The 20,213-nt window shown below is 37.9% G+C and overlaps 2 protein-coding genes across 2 annotated transcripts in view; one reads left to right on the plus strand and one right to left on the minus strand.

Moving 5' to 3' along the window:
• The window catches only part of sec24d.L (SEC24 homolog D, COPII coat complex component L homeolog), a 48,393-nt gene extending 37,846 nt beyond the window's left edge, over positions 1-10,547 (minus strand). The window contains exons 1-3 of the mRNA XM_018251637.2: positions 10,394-10,547; positions 914-1,108; positions 140-251 (exon numbers count right to left, since the gene is read on the minus strand). Of these exons, the coding sequence (XP_018107126.1) occupies positions 140-251; positions 914-1,061 (260 nt within the window). The 5' untranslated portion in view covers positions 1,062-1,108; positions 10,394-10,547. The remainder of the gene's footprint in view (positions 1-139; positions 252-913; positions 1,109-10,393) is intronic.
• A 7,493-nt stretch (positions 10,548-18,040) lies between these two features.
• The window catches only part of LOC108719620 (synaptopodin-2-like), a 134,050-nt gene continuing 131,877 nt past the window's right edge, over positions 18,041-20,213 (plus strand). The window contains exon 1 of the mRNA XM_018268735.2: positions 18,041-18,253. Coding sequence (XP_018124224.2) covers positions 18,149-18,253 — 105 coding nt within the window. The 5' untranslated portion in view covers positions 18,041-18,148. The remainder of the gene's footprint in view (positions 18,254-20,213) is intronic.

A 20,213-nucleotide genomic window follows, 5' to 3' on the forward strand; every position in this document is an offset into this window, starting at 1 on the left:
GCTACTAGATACAAACTAGCAATATTTTTTTTACATTTACCTAGGACATCACACAGGACCCTTCACTAGAATTAAACCCACAACACTGCTCTTTATATTTATGTAAAATATATATTTCTATTTCCTGTTCTTACAGTACCTTGGCATTACATTTCCAGAGAAATGTGGGCCGTTCTGTGAATTATTTGGAGCAGACACTGGAGAGTTCAAAGAAGGTTGAGATCCAAATGGCATGGTAGATTTCAGCATAGCTAAATAATAAAATAAAATAATCAAATTACTTTTTATCATGCTTTGACTGTTATTGCTGAATATGCATATGTGAATGCCAGTTCAAACAGTCTACATAAGTGCAGAAAGCTGAAAACAGTGTCAGAAAGTGACAAGTAGTGACATGAAGCTCATGTTTAGAGGGATACTTAAAGGGCTGGTGTAGTTCTGGGCCCCTAAGGGTACCCTAATGACACAATGGGGCTCATTTATCAATACTGGGCAAATTTGCCCATGGGCAGTTACCTATAGCAATGTGATTAGCTTTTTAAAGCCAGCTGCAAGTAAAACAATGAATACAGCAATTTGATTGGTTGCCATGGGTTACTGCCCATGGGCAAATTTGCCCAGTGTTGATAAATGACCCCCAATGTTCTTTGTGTTTGAAGAAGGGAACTTTTTCCTAGTGGTTGGTCAAAAAAACAATTATTAAATTATCTGTTTTATGTACCCCTCCACCTGTATATAGCTAGGGCCTACACAATGGGGCTCATTTATAAACACTGGGCAAATTTGCTCCAGGCAGAAACCCATAGCAACCAATCAGATGATTGCTTTCAGTGTTTACCCTAAAGCTGACTGAAAAAAGCTAATCACTGACTCACTAAGCCATAAATATTACTGTACCATGAACAATACCAACCTGGCTGGGATGGAGTAGTAGGACTTGTGCCTCCATAGTTTGCATAGGAAGGGCTCATCATGGGTGGTCCATAACCAGGGGGATATCCACTCAATCCAGGCTGAGGTTGAGAGAAAGGAGGTGGTGCAACATAGCCTTGTTGACTCATTTTAATGATTTGCTCATTAGCAACAGAGACTGTTCAGTTGATGTATTCTGGTGGAGAGACAAGATAGCATACTTTACTATACCAAGTAGCATTTGTACTCAATCGCAAATCTGTTTTGATGCCAAAATTGGAATTTTTCAATTCATCATTTTCATTATAGAGGTTATTTGCTTTTGTATACAGCAGAACCCCAAATTTAAGGTTTACCGGATTATTCCCAGTTTATTTTCAGTTCCATGCTCCGTTAGTGTTTCACGGATTTTATGGTTTTACATTTGTTTTACTTGGCCCCTTGAGAAATGTAAAAGTGGGGTTCTACTGTTTTTAGAAAGCCATAAAGCAATAGACAGAAATCATTCTGAATTTCTATAAAATATCTACTGTAGGAAAGCCTTTTTATGCTTTTGTGTTTAACGAATAGATGGCCCCCTGGTGAACCTAATGGCTGACTCAATTTCTTCAGAATGTTGTGTCCTTTGCAGTGTCCACTTTTCTCAATGTCTTGTAACTTGCCTACGCCATGTTCCATGTAAGCAAAGTGGAGGCTAAAGATGGGGCTAAATGCACCAAGAACGTTCATTTCTCTGGACACGTGCTTGAAAGGACACACAGCTTATTGCAGAGGGGAATGACAAGGATGCATGGCTCATTGTGGGTAGGTCTTTTAACAGAAGTTCACTTGTTAGTACCCTTTCCTTGTCCTTTACGGGTAGCTAGTAGTGAAATCAGAGGCTCCAAAGAGTAAGCTAATAAGGGTTACTATCCTACAATGTCAATGCTAGTACAGTATAGGGATTCAAGAGGGTAGGTTCAGGGATAGAGAAATCCTTGGCGTGTGGGACTACATTGAGCTTCCCCTAGCGCCAAAGCAGCCAATGCTACATGTGATATTGTGTGGCTAACAACTGATTGAGAAAGTATTTGAAGCATTTACTGATTGGAACTTGTTAAATCAAAGATAACACCATTTCCAATGTGTATGCATCTATTCAATAGTTTATCTGTGGGTTTTTTTTTTAGGAACCAATGGCACCCAAATTCATTGAAGATTTTGTTTATTGGTGGAGATACAGTATGGTAACTGTTCCTCCAAAAGTTAAGTGAGGGCCCACCTGAGGAAGAAGAGTGTATGTAACATGTGCTCTACCAGGATTTGCTGGGAGTTGGTCCTAATCTAACCGGATCTGAGGTATACCAACAGGAGTAACTGTGTTTTTAAGGTACAGTTTTGTTATTGTGGACAAATGTGGACAGTGCATTCGGGCAACATTTGGGGGCAGATGTATTAAGGGTGGAATATGGAGGGTTAATTAACCCCCGATGTTCGACTGGCGAATTAAAATCCTTCAAATATCGAAGTCGAGGGATTTTGCGCAATTCGTTCGATCGAAGGAATAATCGTTCGATCGAACGATTAAATCCTTCTAATCGAACGATACAAAGGATTTTAATCGATCGATCTAAGGATTATCCTTCGATTAGAAAAAACTTGGAAAGCCTATGGGGACCTTCCCCATAGGCTAACATTGACTTCGGTAGCTTTTAGGTGGTGAACTAAGGGGTCGAAGTTTTTTCTTAAAGAGACAGTACAATAGTCGAACGATTTTTAGTTTGAATTGTTCGATACGAAGTCGTTGTCGAAGGTCGAAGTAGCCCATTCGATGGTCGAAGTAGCCAAAAAAAACATTCGAAAATCAAACTATTTTTCCTCTATTCCTTCACTCGAACTTAGTGAATGGGCCCCTTGATCACCACTGTGTATTGTACATTAGCACAGACAAAGCATCAATCAAAATGGCCTGCTGGAATTTCTTCTCATAGCCTTTTAAGAAGTACAGTGAAACCTCAATTTTACATCCCTTGATTTTAAGTTTTCCCTCATGTTACATTGTTGTTTTGTGGTCCCACCTATATATTATATATAATACATTCCCCGGAATTTACACCGTTTTTTTCTTGGTCTGTTTTATACAACTATAACTGTACTGTGATGGATAATAGAGATCAATTAAATTCCGTGGGGCTTTAGCTGCAGATTCATGACAACATACTGCCTGTCATGCTGTAAACACAAAATCATGTACTGTATCTAAACTGTACATTATAAAATGTTTATCAATAACACTCTGGAGAAAGAGGAGGTCACTGTATGTACTTTAGAGAGAGACGTGGCAATAGCATGAGCTTTGAACGGTGACAGTGAAAGAAGCAGTTGTGTTTGCTTTCCAGGTATAACCAGAGTCAGCATTATGCCTGCTGCTAAAACAACTGCTCCTGTCAAGGTGACAGGACACTAATCTTAGGTGGTGATGATTCCACACTACACTACACTAAACTGATGTGACAAATGCAACTTCCCAGCACCAAACAGTATTAGGTGAAAACATCATAATGAAAATATATAGAGGAAATCAAAGATAGCTGAACTCAGGGGAATCTCTCTCTCTCTCTCCATATATATATATATATATATATATATATATATATATATATATACATATTAGGGATGCACCGAATCCACTATTTTGGATTCGGCCGAACCCCCGATTCCTCCGTGAAAGATTCGGCCGAATACCGAACCGAATGCAAATCCTAATTTGCATATGCAAATTATGGGTGGGAAGGGGAAACATTTTTTACTCCCTTGTTTTGTGCCAAAAAGTCACGCGATTTCCCTCCCGCCCCTAATTTGCATATGCAAATTAGGATTCGGTTCGGCCGGGCAGAAGGATTTGGACGAATCTGAATCCTGCTGAAAAAGGCCGAATCCCGAACCGAATCCTGAATTCGGTGCATTCCTAATACATATACAGTATGTATATATATATATATATATATATATATATATATATATATATATATATATATGATAAAGGCTCCTATGAGGGGCCAAAACGTTGGTTCAATAAACCACCTTTTTTCACCATTATTTCTTTTTGTGAAATTCCTGTGAGTGCTTTCACTCTATACCTTCTATTTTTATTGCTTGAGCACCTGGGTACTCGTATATCTTTGAGGTGTGCAACCTTCCTACAGCGTGGTTTGCTTGGCCTTTATTAGCATTTAGATTTAATAAACCGTCCACCCTAACCCCCTCTGGCTTGTGTTGTTTACTGTGGAGCACAGAAAGGTAAAAATTAAATACTATTTTAAGACAAACATCTGTCTAAGCTGCATTTATTAGGTAAGTGTGCCTGTTCCAACTTACATACAAATTCAACTTATCAACATACCTCGTATGTAAACTGGGGAGTGCTATAGATAGATATATGATATAGATAGATAGATAGATAGATAGATAGATAGATAGATAGATATAGCAACAGAGGAGATATTGCACTCACAGGACTCAAGTGAGCATACATTTATTATAAAAAAAACTGATGTTTCCGCCGGACAAAGACCTTCTTCAAAGTTAAAGAAGGCTGGGTGTCCAGTCGAAACATCACACATGCACCTATATATATATATATATATATATATATATATATATATATATATATATATATATATATATATATATATATACATACATACAGTATATCCCGAAGCTGCTAAAAATCCAAATCTAAAAAAAATCTAAAAATACTCCATCTCAAACCTGTATAGGTCCTGTAGAAGTCAATGACAGATGTCCCTTTTCCAATTTGAATATATTGTGGTCTGCACTGGGTTTCAATGTTTTTTTTTGTCAAAAATCTATTTTTGTCAAAAATCATATTTTTGAATTAAAAAAAACACAATTTTTTGTGTAAAATATGCATTTTAGCAGATATTAAGATAAAACTGTAAAGTAATATACTTGGTTATACTTATCAGAGGTGAAATTAGCGTTCAAAAAACGTCACTAGATTTAGAGGCAGATTAATCAAAATTCAAGTACGTGGAAACACGGACGCAGGAAAAAACATTGATAAAACTTGTGTAACTATTTTTCTCAAATGCTTGCTTATTTAAGGATATTGTTTAAGGATATGTCAAAATATTCCTGAGCAAGCTTCTTCACGGAAAAAAAGTCAGTGGGATCCACATTGTTCTGTTAATTTTCAATGAGGATGAAAAATTAAATATTTTAAATACTAGGAAAAATAAAGTTGTTAGATAAAATTTCCCATCGACTTCTATACAACCTTGCCAGCTTTTACTTGCCAAGTTTTTATTTTAATAAATTCCAACTAGAGATTTCAAAAAATACTTTTTTTTTTCCATATATGTGGTTTTTGTCAAGTTTTTCTCAAAACAAAAAAAAACAGCAATTTGATTCTTGATAAATAGGCAACTTTTTGTATAGTATTTTGTAGGGGTGATGGTGAAGGTTTACCCTCTGATAAATATGCCCCTAAAATAAGTGTATAAAAAATGACAAATATACCCTTAAAATGTGTATAGGTAGCTGTTAAACTTGTATGTAAGTGAACTGTGATAAACTCTATTTTCACACTTTGATGAATCCCCTCTAATCTGCTCTTGTACATATGTTGCTTGAAAATGATGGCAGCCCAGCCCACAGTAAGAAGTTCACTAGATGGAGAGGGGGGATTTGAAAGATACAGTTGTACAGAGCTATTCTACGCATACTCTGTCTACTGAGACAGATTCACTAAAGGGCGAAGTCACTAACGCTGGTGCAAATTCGCCAGCGTGACGTCATTTCGTAACTTCGCCAATTCACTAACGGGCGCTGGCGTAAATTCCCTAGCGAAGTAGACCTATTCTAGTGCTACTTTGCACCCTTACGCCAGGCGAAGTTGCGCTATGGTGAATGGGACGTAACTACGCTAATTCACTAACTTGTGCATTTTACTGAACGTTACCCTCTTGCTCCAGACTTGCTTTCGCCACCTCAGACCAGGCGAAGTGCAATAGAGTAGATAGGGATTGCTTCAAAAATAGTTGAAATTTTTTCTAAGTCCCAGTTTAAGTCTAAGTTTCCTTTTTTAAGGGTGATAGGCTGAAAAAGATCGTACATTTTTTGGGGGGTACCCTCCTTACCCCCTACATTTCCTAACATATGGCACCTAAACTATACAGTGAGCACATGTGTAGGGCAAAATAACAACTCTATTTTATTTTATGAAGGTTTCGCAGGCTTGTGTAGTGTAATGTATTTGCTTCTACATATAAGTCCATTCAACTTTAACTTGGCACCGTATGCAAATAAGGCATCGCTAATGTAACTTCGCTTTGCTTGACGAATTAAAGATTAAAATTCGCTACCGTTCGCCTCCCTGAGCGCAACTTCGGATTTTAGTGAATTAGCGGCGCCCTGGCGAAAAAGCGCCTGGCGAAGTGCTGCGAAGGCGTCGCTAGCACATTTTCGCTGCTTAGTGAATTTGCTCCACAGTGTACAATTTCAATTGAATGGAGAAAAAGCTTTGGCAAAAACAAAGTGGTTGCCCTTGCTCTTCTGGGTCAATTATTTCATACGTAAGCCCAATGAGATCTTCAACTGACTTGCACATTTTATCACCCAGAGTAGTTTCAGCCATAAAGAAATTAGAAAATCTGCTCGGACCTTTGTTTTGGGCAGTGATCTGTAGGGATGTAGCGAACTGCCGATTTGGTGTTCGCGAACGCCGTTCGCGAACACCGGCAAAAAATGCGAACGTTCGCAAACAGTTCGCGAACTTCGAACACCCGCTAAAATCGTTCGATTCGAACGATCGAAGGATTTTAATCGTTCGATTGAACGATTTTCATTCGAATCGAACGATCGAAGCATTCGATCGAATGCTTTTCATTCGATCGAATGCTTACAATCGTTCGAACGAATGGAAATCGTTCGATTTTTAGCGGTCGAAGGAATTCGAATGGTCGAACGATTTGTATTCGAATCGAACGCGAACTCAAAATGCGAATGTCGCGCGATGTTCGCCGGCGAACAGTTCGCTACATCCCTAGTGATCTGTTTGAAAACCTTCAAATCTACTGATGTTGGAATCAACTCTTGCAGGAAGCTACCTGTTTCTACAGTGAATTCCATGAAACCCACAGAAACAATGACATCAAAAATCTAAAGTGTTTTAAAGTAATAAAAATATAATGCAGTGTTGCCCTGCACTGGTAAAACTGATGTGCTTGCTTCAGAAACACAACTATTGTTTATATAAATAAGCTGCTGTGTAGCAACGGGGGCAGCCATTCAGGAGAAAAGACTCAGGTCACACAACAGATAGCAGATAAACTCTGTAGAATATAATGGTGTTATCTGTTATCTATTTAACCTGTCACATAGCCTTTTTTCAGTTTCTGATATTGCTACACAGCAGCTTGTTTTACTTCATTTAAAAATTAATTCAAAATGAATTCAACCCAATAGGATAGTTTTGTTATTCAGAATGCTCGGGAGCTGGTGTTTTCCAGATAACGGATCTTTCCGTAATTTGGATCTTCATACCTTAATTCTACTAGAAAATCATAAACACAATAGGCTGATTTTGCTTCCAATAAAGATGAATAATATTTTAGTGATATCTTAGTTTTGATCAAGCACAATGTACTGTATTATTATTACAGAGAAAAAGGAAATCATTTTTAAAACTTTTCATTATTTGGATACGGGAGACCTTCTTTCCGTAATTCAGAACCTTCTGGATAATGGGTTTCCAGATAAAAAATCTTATACCTGTACAGACATTACTGAATGTTAATTTAAAATAATTTGTGATAATTTGAAAGCCACCATTTCAGTGACAGAGCACTAAACCCCAAAAAGCTGACCAAGTAATAAATGTTCTTTACATGGGGGACTGAGGCTGATACTTTACAACAATTGATTGTGTACCAACTCCTGATGTTTTCAGATATTATAACCCATCTCCCTGGGTAAGGTATGGGAGTTCTAGTAGTAATCCATTAGGCACTCAGTTTAGGGAATTGTTTACCTTTCAGAAAAATTTTAGTATGATGTAGAGCGTACTATTGCTATTTCAGCAATCTGGTTACTATGGTCCAAATTAACCTAGCAACCATGCACTGATTTGAACAAGATACTGTAATATGAATAGAAAGATGAGTCATAAAAAGTAGCAATAACATACATTTGTAGCCTTACAGAGCATTTGTTTTTAGAAGGGTCAGTGACCCCCATTTGAAAGCTGGAGAGAGTCAGAAGAAGAAGGCAAATAGTTAAAAAAAATTATAAAAAATAAATATTGAAGACCATTTGAAAAGTTGGCCATTCTATAGCATACTAACCGTTAACTTAAAGGTGAACCACCCCTTTAAAAAGAACATGTATGGAGAGTGTAAAATAATCTTTCCACCTAAACCTTGCCCTTCACTATTACAACTGATGGCATTCTTATTAAACCTGTTGAAGGGTACAGAAAGAAACTGAAAGGGTAGGACCAAGGTAGGATAAGAGAACCAGTGGTTAGTAGGGAAAGGATGAGTGAGAAACAATAATAAGGAAACAGCAATAAAAGGGAGATAACAAATTCCTGATATTTTGCTCTAATATAGTCATACAAGTATGGGATCTATTATTTGGAATGCTTGGGACCTTAGCTGACCCAGATATTGGGTATTTCTATCATTTAGAAATGCCTTATGTCTACAAAAAAACATTTAAATATTATAACAATATGATTGTTTGCCAATAGTCAACACACACACAGATTTGTTTTTAAAAAATGTAGAATTGAACCCATTCTCTGGGCCATTATATTAGACACCGCCAAGTGATTGGACCAATGCTCCTTTTAAAGGGGTAGTTCACCTTTAAATTAACATTTAGTATGTTTTAGAATGGCAAATTCTGAGGAACTTTTCCATTGGTCTTCATTTTTTTATAGTTTTTTTTAAATTATCTGCCTTCTTCTGACTCTTTACAGCTTTCAAATGGGGGGGGGTCACATCTAAAAAACAAATGCTCTGTAAGGCTTACATATTAGATTCCCTCAGTAAATGGGGCTTTTAAATAGGGGAAACAGCAGTACAGCCAGGTGTGTGACCTGTTATCCATAATGCTTGGGACCATGGGTTTTCCAGATAATAAGTGTTTTTTCGTAATTTATTTCTTCATACCATAAGTCTACTAGAAAATAATGTAAACATTAAATAAACCCAATAGCCTGGTTTTTCTTCCAATAAGGATTAATCATATCTTGGTTGGGATCAAGTACAAGGTACTGTTTTATTATTACAGGGAAAAAGGAAATCATTTTTGAAAATTTGGATCAATTGGCTAAAATGGAGTCTATGGGAGACAGCCTTTCCGTAATTCGGGGCTTTCTGGATAATGGGTTTCCGGATAACGGATCCCATATATTTCAGAGTTTTCTGGGTAATAGGTTTCCAGATATATTAATAGCTCGCACAATCAACATTCTACAGAGATCTCTGACGATATTATATGTTTGTTATATCATTAATGTAGATAGCCCTTGAGAGCCAATATGCTGACCTTGTTTCTCTTTCACTGTAAAGTGTCAAGTCTTCCATGGCACTCACTACCACTTACTGAGCTCATTTGGAAGTGGAATGTTACCATATATCAGAAATAATAAACCTTTGGCACCCAGGGAGGGTGATGCTAGGAACTGTTATTCTGCAACAGCTGGAGAAAGACAGTGTGTGTATCGTTTTGCAATATGCACTCAATTAATACAGTTTTTTGTACAATGTACTGGTGATACTAACTTCGCAAGAAAAAAAATCATTATTTGTAAAGACAAAAGACATGATTATAGGAAGAAGTGGCATTATAGAATGAGTGTCAGGGCCTCATCATACAGGTTGGGGAGAGCAGAGAATTTACATTCTATGTTACAACGGTTTGTGCAATTCCTCAATATTCTGCTCTGTTTAACAAGTCATAAACAAAGCACAGGCCATCTGTAGCAGAGAACTTGCCAAAGACATAAGGATATGTCCATTCGACAGATACACGTCTATTTTACACAGCACTGACGCAACAATACCAGTGGCCTTCTAACTTTCCTTTAACTACAACTCCCATGATCCCCTGCAATACGCAGAGTTGCACATTTAAGTCTATGAGAGCACAGTCATGGATACCTACTGTATGATGACTCTTCACTACAAGGACACGTCTACTAAGTCGTTCCTGTACTGTATATTCTCTCCATTCTGTCACAGAGCACTATCCCCCCTATTTCCCTGCCTGTTCTACTCAGCGTTGCCTCTGGCACGGAATAGTTATCACTAAAGTCCTGTCCTGTTATGGTCCCTGTGAGGAAGTCCCGTTCACCTGTGACACGTCGGTCCCTGGCTGTAGCACACAGAGCAGGTATGAATTATAAGTTACACGTCCCGTGCAGGTCTGTTCATTCGCACAATTAATATGTTGGACGGATCTCATACGTTACCTGTCAGCCCGCTCCTGTCCTAACTCCTTAGAGTACCGGCAGCTTACGGGGAAGGCGGAGGGAAGGATTCTCTGCTGCCACGTCAGACAGCCACACAGCTGGAAAGTAGCGCGCGCGGCCGCTTCCTCACTACCTGGCGGGAGCGCGCGCTGTTGATCTTTTGCGTCCCCGCGTTGCTGGGGGGCGCGCTCCACGTCAACAGGGGCCGTGGGATGTTCAATGATTAGTGAAACGCAAACTGAAAGCTGACAGGTGTGCTCAGAAGAGATGACTTGTGTCCAAATGAATCTGGGGTGGCTCCATGGATTTTGTTCCAAATAAATATATATATATGTTTTTTTAAGTGTACTGTTGCGGCTATACATACCTCCCAACATTTTGGAAGTAAAAAGAGGGACAATAAATTTTTTTCTGCACGTAGTGCACCAATTTTTTGACTATACCCCTTTCTGTGGCCACACCCCCTAATTACCATGTTTGTTTTACAAAATTTGGCAGGTTATGAAAGTTTGAAAATATTTCTCCTTATCTAAACTGTGTTTTTGTGTCTCAAAATGGTTACAAAGTATCTTATTTGCAGCTGTTAGCTGTTCTGGACTCTTTGCTAAAAGCCAATTAAGTGAGAAACTTTGTTTCTTTTTCTGGCTGTTCAGTGCAGAGAAAAGAGGGACTTTCCAGTACAAATGAGGAACTGCGGGTTGAGCTGTCAAAAGAGGGACTGTCCCTCCGAAAAAGGGACAGTTGGGAGGTATGCTATCATTATTACCCAGAGTTGCCACCTCAGCCCTTCAATGGTGGTAGTGGCTGGGGCTTTGCTGTAATTGAAACTGCGTCAAAACTGTCAGGCCTGGACTGACAATCTGTGGGTTCTAGCAAATGCCAGAGAGGCTGCTATAAGATGCCATAGAAAGTCACTATTTAGTGGGCTGGTGGGGGCTGTATGCGCCTCTGTGTGGGCTGAGCTGAGAAACTCGCCTCAGGCAGCACGCCGGAGAGGTTACCAGGAGCAGTAAAAAGCCTTTATAAGAGGCGAATTTAAGTTTTTTAAACTGGAAATTCAGCTTTACTAATGCGAGAGAGCGCAATTGCACTCTCCACATTAGTGTTCCTACCTCCCCTCCCGACAGGTAAGCCGGCGAGGGGGGGGCGGCATTGCAGGAGCCGCCTCAGGTGGCGTTTTACTTAGAATCGGCGCTGATTGGGCCTCTGTGTAACTGAAATGCCAGGGCCTATTTTAATTCTCAGTCCGGACCTGGAAAATGTACAAACACGAATGAACCCTGTAGCGTGGGTAATGATGTATTGCTAGTCAACTATGGGGTTGAATTAGGTTTCTATTGATGTAACTCCAATGATAGATGTAAGTGTGTTGGAAGACACCAAGGAAGTTATGACTGCTACAGCTGCAGGATACAACATTTTATTATATAATATGCAAGAGCTTTGTGAGATATATCCTTTTAATAAACATGAATATCCTGTAAATAATATCCTTAAAGGAGAATCCAAACCTAAAGTTAAAAAAAATACTGGTCATTATCTGTATCTCTGTAATATCTAGGAGAGCAATTTTTTTCCACAAAATGCACCTAGTTCCACCATATTTGTGCTTGCTGTTGTTAGGCACAACCCTTTTGGGAGCAAAGAGAGAGAGAGTAGTGTGGGAGCAGCAGGAAAGAAGAACTTTGGTGTTGGTATTCTGCTTGCACAAGTGTAGGTGAGGGAATGCTCTATCTATCTGCTCTAACTCATCTTACTGGCGTGCCTAACTTAACGTAGTGCTCATTAGGCATTTCTGCAGTCATTATACTAGTACGTCTGTGTTTAGTATAGTGACTAAAGTATCCTCTCTTGTAAATTATAAGGATATTATAAGTTACCGAGGTTGAGTGTTTTTATACAGGTCATGGAACTCCAAAGTAACTTCTAATATCCTTATATTTTGCAACAGGGGGTACTTTATTTATTATAATACACAAGTTTGAGTGAGTCTTGTGACAGAAATGACATCACTACTCACCGTATATAACTGATGACATCAGTACTCACTGTTTATAAGGATATAATTTACAAAATATTCATGACTTTTGTGTATTATATGCTGATTATCAATTTCCTGTAGTAATTATACTGGCATACCTGGGGTTAATATGCAGATTATCCATCATCTATAGTAATTATTCTGTCATATTTTGGATTAATATGCAGATTATTTATTCTCAATTGTAATTATACTGTCTCGTTTTGGGATAATATGCAGAATATCCATTTTCTGTAGCAATTATACTGGCACCTCTTGGGCTAATATGCTGATTACATCCCTCCCAACATTTAGGAAATAAAAAGGACAAAGAAATTTGCTGAAAATCATACGATCAGCAATACATGCAGAGTTATTATCGGTAGCCGCCAGAAATATTTTAACCTGTCCAATCAACCAAATGACCGATCTCCGCCGGACGAAAAATGACTGACTCTCCACACACGGTCCACAAATCGTACGAATCCTCGATTTGTATGATCAGATCTTTGCGTCTATGCCCAGCTTTAGAAAAACAGGTTCTTTTTACTTGATGACTTTGCCCCCCACCCCACTGAAAATTTTTCTGCAGATGCCCATGCTCACCGTGCATACCCTTTTCTCCCTTTTTTTTTTAAACTGTGTTTATTAAGATTTTCAAGTCAAATAAATGAATTAGGAAGTGCAAGATTGACAGAATATGGTTAAAGTACTCAGACAGTCTAAGTATTCATAATCACAATAATATCAAGATTATTAACAAAATCTTTTATAATCTAAAAAAAATCTCTCCCATCCAAGAAAATCAATGCTTATTGATGATTTCTCAAACTGAAGATAGAAACTGGTTAATTTGGTGGCTCCTGGGGGTGATCGCTATGTTTGTCCTTGTATTTGATGTTTACCCTTTTCGTTTAGCCCTAGATATATACAGGTATGGAATCCGTTATCCGTAAACCCATTATCCAGAAAGATCCGCATTACATAGTCTCCCATAGACTCCATTTTATTCAAATTTTAAAAAATTATTTTGTTTTTTCTATAATAAAATAGTACCTTGTACTTGATTCAAACTAAGATATAATGAATCATTATTGGAATCAAAACCAATCTATTGTTTTTATTAATGTTTTCATGATGTTCTAGTAGATTAAAGTTATGAAGATCCAAATTACGGAAAAATCCTTTTCCCGGAAGTCCCTAGGTCCCAAGCATTCTGTATAACAGGTTACATACCTGTATAACTAACATAATTAATTTATGAAAATGGTTCTGGCGTCCAATTCTGGAGTGCCGGCGTCCAATTCGGCGGCCCAGTTGAAGACTGTCCGCGGCCCCGCGCTTGGGGACCCCTGCTCTACATCACAACAACAGTTAATGTAAAGGTCAACAAACCCTTTAATGTACAACAAAGTTAACAATCTATGTTAAGCCTCGTTTAGCAACAGTGGGGAAAGTGCATCATGTAGTGCAATTAACCATACTATTTATTAAACTATAATGTAGCATTTTTTGTTGCAACTGCTAGTATAGGCACTAGTATTGGTATAAAATGTCCAGCCTTTTGCAAATTGTGAGTCCATATGGGCATTACATGGTTCTCTTTGGGCATTCTCTTTACATGCCTTAAGTTTGTCACTCATGGTCAGTTCATGTGCAAATTACATTGCATCCTGTGCTTCACTGGCACTCGGAGCAAGGTCATAGTGAGGAATTCACAAAAGTGTCTGGAATTAAAAAATGTCTTTTAAATGTTGTAGAAAGTGTCGTAGTAATAGCCAAAAAATTCACAGAGCATTTACCCGCCAATTTTCCGACGTGTACTACACTTTTTTTTATAAATTGCTCGTAAACTCATTTGTTTGGCCGACAATTTTTCTGACACATTAGGCTCTCCAAAATGAAAATGTCGGTCAAATTGTCTTTTGAAAACGCTCGATAAAATTTCGTCTGTCCGACAAAAGATATACGACATTTTAGAAAATTGTCGGACTTACGAGACATTCAGAGATGGTAACACCTGCCTTAGTGAATTTGCCGTTCGTACGACATTTCACAAATTTGTTGACCACCACTTCTGGGCTACTTATTTTACCGACACTTTTGTAAATTCCCCCTATAGAGTGGTTTATGTATGACATTTATATGGGCATAAATCATAAATTTGCACCCATTTTTGCTAGAACTTTGCAAAAATAAGCAAAATAGGCATTCATATCCTGCTTATTTTATTTTGTTTTGCTTTGCTTGTGTTTAATATATATATATATATATATATATATATATATATATATATATATATATATATATATATATATATATATAAAATAAATGATCTTTGAAATCCTGTAGCTTAACAGCAAGTGAACATTCCTCTTCTTTACAAGCGCAGGGATAATTTGCTGCATGTTGCTCCAGCGGATCATATCTCTTCTCTTGCTTTCATGTAGTTGGAGTGGGCCTTGCTGTGATTATCTTTGTAATGATAGCACGTGAATGATAGTGCCTCTTCTCCTCTTATGGTTTGCCAGTTTGTGGAAGATGGTGGGCCCTGTCTGCAAATCACATGACAGCTGTTCTGTAGATAAAAATGAAGAGTCATGCCGTTCTACTTCAAGGAGATATTGCTCAGAAGAGTAGAAAATGCTCAGTGGATGGATGGAGAAGGCATTATGCTAGAAAAGATAGCTTTTGCAGTATGGGTCTGTAGGACAGTTGCAATGAGGACAGCTGCAATGTTTAACTTGGTAAAAATAAAAAAAGGAACTAAAGCCATAACAGTGGCATAATATACTGTTTATTTTATCTGCATGAACCTCCATAATTGTAAATAAACATACTGCATAGCTTATGTAACACCAACAGTGTGAAAAAGGTTTCTTAAGAAATTTGGTTAGATTTAATATGGGGGCACCAGTCAGCCAAAAACAGTAAGAGGTTTATTGAACAGTCCAGTGGCATACCTTTTCCAGTCTGGGACCACCTTTCTTCGGCAAAAAAACATTTCAGGGCCCACTTCCACCTACCGTGTGTAAAATTTCAGGTTGCACCCGATTTGTACAAAATCTTAGGTCATTTTTATGTGCGTAGTAGTTGTACTTGTTGCCCCCCCCTCTATAGAGGAGCAGACTTGAGCCCCCACACCTGCAAGGTGTGCTTCCTTTTTGCTACTGGAACAGCCAAAATATATCTTGCAGCAAAATGGCCAATTGAAGATCCTCATTTATCACCAGTTGGCAAGTTTGGTCTTGGGCAGTAACCCATCGCAACCAATTAGTGATTATATTTTTTTCACCCAGCTGCAGGTAGAATAATAAAACCAAGCATTTGATTGGTTGCTGTGGGTTACTGCCAAGTGCAAATTTGACCAGGATTTGCTAAATGCTCCCATGAGTCAAGATCCAGCATCCATCCTATAATCTGGCTAATGTACAAAGCACTATATCTACTTTGTTATTATATATTGGTTTTCATTTTTTATTATTTAAGGTTTTTGAGGTATTTTTTCTTTGTATTCAGCAGCTCATTATAAACAATCTGATAGCTAGGGTCCAAATTACCCTAGCAGCCATGCATGTATTTGAATAAGAAACTTGAATATGAATAGAACAGGACCCTACTAGAAAGATGAGCAATAAAAAGTAGCAGTTATAATAAGTCTGTAGCATTACAGAGCATTTGCTTTTTAGATGGGGTCAGTGACACCCATCTAAAAACTAGAAAGAGTCAGAAGAAAAAGGCACATTATTAATAAACTATGAAAAATAAATAATGAAAACCAACGGAAAAGTTGGTCATAATTGCCCATTCTATACCATACTAAAAGTTTACTTAAAGGTGAACCACCCCCTTTAAGCACTTTTCTCAAGGGAGCTTACACTTTGCCCTTTAGCATTTCTTGCTGACTTATCTTCCCTAGCAACACAAAACCTTAAAATGCCAGGCACATAAAATAAATATCTTGTATACTTAAATATAATACCTGAGGAATTCAGGAAGATACATAAGAGGGAAGTGTACTAATTGTACTTCTAGTCTCCTTGTGTAAAATATTTCATCCTATAGCTTTTATTTATACATAAGCCTTTATTTATACATAAGCTTTATTTATACATAAGTCTTTATTTCCATGGAGTTACAATAGCCCCACAATAAAAAACCTGGCTCAAAAATAGGTAAGCTGAAATTTCAAGTGACAGTGTAAGTAGGTTCTGTAAATAATATAGCTACTTTGGAGCTTTACTCAGGTAATTCAGGGGTGATGTGGCCGAAAGCAATTACAATGGAGCAACACTATGAAGTAGCAAGCAGTAAACAGTGCAACCCCTTGAAACTAAGACAGAATAGTTAAAAGAATAGTATCTACGTAATGGACCCTTCAGTTAGATCTTGATTTGATGAAAGATACCACATTGCCAGTAAAGTAACATCTCCCAGTGTTTGAGACTAGATAGGTAGACAGCAACTGTCTCAAGAATATTTCATCCCTATTAATTAACTAAAAGACAAATATGTCTATGCCATCAATTGGATAAATATAGAGTTTGGACCCCATGATTGCTTACTCATGAATAAGCATCAGTTGTGGCTGGGAACAAACAACTTATTTTGACCTCAGCAATTTCTCCACATTCCCCATGCTCTTTGCAGGGTAGATGTTACTGGGAGCCTGGGACTTAGGTCCCAGCAAGGAAATGCCCAAAGGGTGGTCAGGCCCTTGGTTTACTCAGGGATACAGGGACCCCATGAATGAAGTGTAGTCAGAACAAGGTAGTTCTCTGTAATAGGTCTTTTTAGGAAAGTCAGGCAGATAGAACTAGTGAGCAGCCTGTGCTCCAACTATGAGGGATAGCAAGGTGGTAGCTCTCCCCTCGGGCATCCTTGCCTGTAGTATAGGGGACAAAGCTGAATAGAGATTTAGGTTTAGTGATTTCGTTGCTCCAACATGTGGGCATCCAGGTCATGGTACAGAGATCCTGAGGGTGCATCTATCCATGTGTTACACTATCCTCCACAGGAATGTCACAAGGTGCTATCTCTGAATTTGATGTGATGTTACCTAACATGTATGTGAATACCTCAAGGATTGTGATTATGATATCCCTGGCTGCGCTTTAAATGAATAAAGCCTGATGTTATATGTTATGTTCCAGAACCTTCTAGTGTTCAGTTTCTTTTATTTTGTCCCACGACATCAGTGAGTTGTAGTGGAACTACATCTCCCCTTCATCCTTTCACGTAGCAAAGGCCCATCCTGTGGAGAGAGGGTCAAATGTAACTGGGGTTACAGCTATAAAAGGGGACACATACTGTATAATTAATAAAAAAAACAGTTCTTTATTATTGATATAAAATCAACACTGCTTACAATTCCCAATGTGCAAGGAGTCTCATTTTATTTAACATTAACAAGATATTGCAGAGAGTATAAAACTAAATTCTCATTTTATTTTGATATTTTTGCAGTAAAAGAGTACAAGTTTCAGTGAGTACTTGAGTTAAAAAAAGTGCTTCTTTCCCATGGGTGGGCTGGACATATTAATGTGACGATGGAGTGGGCTGCTCCCTGGAGCTTGCTGTATGTTATTGCATTCTTCTGAATGACCACATTTTAATGTGCACTAAGTATCAGTGAGGTGCACTGTTTCCCAGCTAAGCTGCTTGCCTTTCAATCAGACTGTCTGCTAGAACTGAATTCTAAAACCAAGGAATCTGTAACTATTCAAGCAAGTAAAATGGGCACAGGGGATTATATGTGCATTACCATGAGTGGAGGAGCTCCGTGGGGGTTTAGGCTACAGGGTGGCACAGAAGATCATGAACCTCTACAAGTTTCCAAGGTATGTGCTTATTTCTTAAAGCCTAAGAAGTGAGGTAGCATTCATTGACCAACATTGCCTGTATAGTGCCTGTAGCTGTAAGGGTAATAGCATGGAACACATGTTGTTGATAACATTGTCAGTTATGGAATGATTCTCCGGAAACACTTCTGTTTAATGTGACTGGACTATCATGCAAAAATGTTATACGTCATAGCTGAGACTGAAAATGTTATTTAAAAGCAAAAAGGAACCTGAACAAACTTGATAAGAAAAAGATTGCAGAAACACTTTTCTCAGTTGTATACTGCTACAAAAGGGTTAAATAAAGGCAAAATGCTGTGCACTAAGGCTGCAATTACAAGTAGAATTGTTTTATGATAACTGTAAGACATATTCTATGTATGCTGCACACAATACCTCTTTTAATAATGTCTGAAGTGAGAGTGGATCGCTGGCCTCTCTGGGATATAGGAGTATAATGTAAACATTCAAACATCTGCATTTTAGTGACAGCGTTAGGAAGTATCCCTGAAGAGAAAGCTAAATCAGAGGTCTCTTAGCTGTAATAAGAGCACAGCACGGAGGATGATGTCAACTCTGTCCAAAAAAATAGAAATTTGGTTGGATATATATAACGTTAAAAACTTTCACCTTTACATTTAATTTTGAATTTGTTCTAAATAGATCTGTTCCAAGCTAATTTTTTAATGGCATTCATGTTTTTTTTTGTTTGGTTTTGAATTATTAGCCTTCCCGTTCTGCATCTTTCCAGCCAGAGAACAGAAATTCTATTTGAGTGTCAGAGGGTCATTAACTTGAGGAGGGAAAAACAGACTGACTATAATATTAGTTTTATTCTTAATCCTAACTGTATTGCTTATCTCTCTACTCAGGCATTCTGCTAGTTATACTGTATAGTGGCTTCCAATCTGCTGCCTGGTTGTTAGGATAATTAAGCCCTAGCAACAGGTAGCAGGCAAAATCTGAATCACGTGAACTACAGAAAAAAACCTGTAAATAACAAAAAAAAAAAAATGATAAAAAAATTAAGGCTAACTGCAAATGGTCTTACTGTCTGCTCCAAGTTAATAATTATGACATGAAGTACCCCATTAATATCAGGTTTTAGCCAAGAGGCAAGCTGAGGACCTTCCATTAGGTGGCAAATAACCAGGGGTGACAATAAACCACCCCCTGTTGCCTTAGGCAGCTGCAGACCCTGAAGTTCCCCAGTTTGAGATGAATAAAATGAGATTCAGGAAAGTGATTCTTCATATTGTAGAAATCAGTCCTGTACATTAATGTATATATATATTGTATGTTCACCTTTTAGTGTGTACTTTAAGATGTTTTATTTATGTGTTGACTTCTTATCTGACTGAAGAGAATTTAAAAAACGACTGAACTTGCAGATGTCCGGGAATTTATATTCTGTAATGTATTCACATGGAAATGGGACACAGGAAAATATTGCTGTGTTTTGTTATTGGTACATTTGGTATAGATTTCAAACCTTTATTGAGCTATATTGCACTGAGATGGAAATTCTGCCACCTAGTGGGAATGCCACATACTTTGTAGTCCTATGACCTAAACTCTAGTAAAAAAAATTCTGCTTCATAGTAGGAGAGCAATTATTCTTTGTTGTGTTTATTTTGTTGCTGTTATATATTGATGGAAATCACTGCCAAAATGCTTGCTTCTTTCATTCTGTCTTCCATTCTTTGTAACTGTGGCTTTATAACAGGTGCCGGCTTGCTTTTTTTCCTTACTTGGCACTTAACAAACCACACGGATTTCCAATCACAATTTCCTCAAAAAACTTTAGAGAATACTTTTGGTTTTTATAGCTCCAAGTCATTATGCAATACAGTGGGAAGACAGAAGATAATAAACCACAGACAACATTAAAACTAAGCAGACTAAGATGTGATTCTAGAACAGAGCAACATGGAAAATAATTCAAATTATTTGGCAT

This window comes from Xenopus laevis, chromosome 1L, assembly GCF_017654675.1.
Source record: "Xenopus laevis strain J_2021 chromosome 1L, Xenopus_laevis_v10.1, whole genome shotgun sequence".
Classification (NCBI taxonomy): Eukaryota; Metazoa; Chordata; class Amphibia; order Anura; family Pipidae; genus Xenopus; species Xenopus laevis.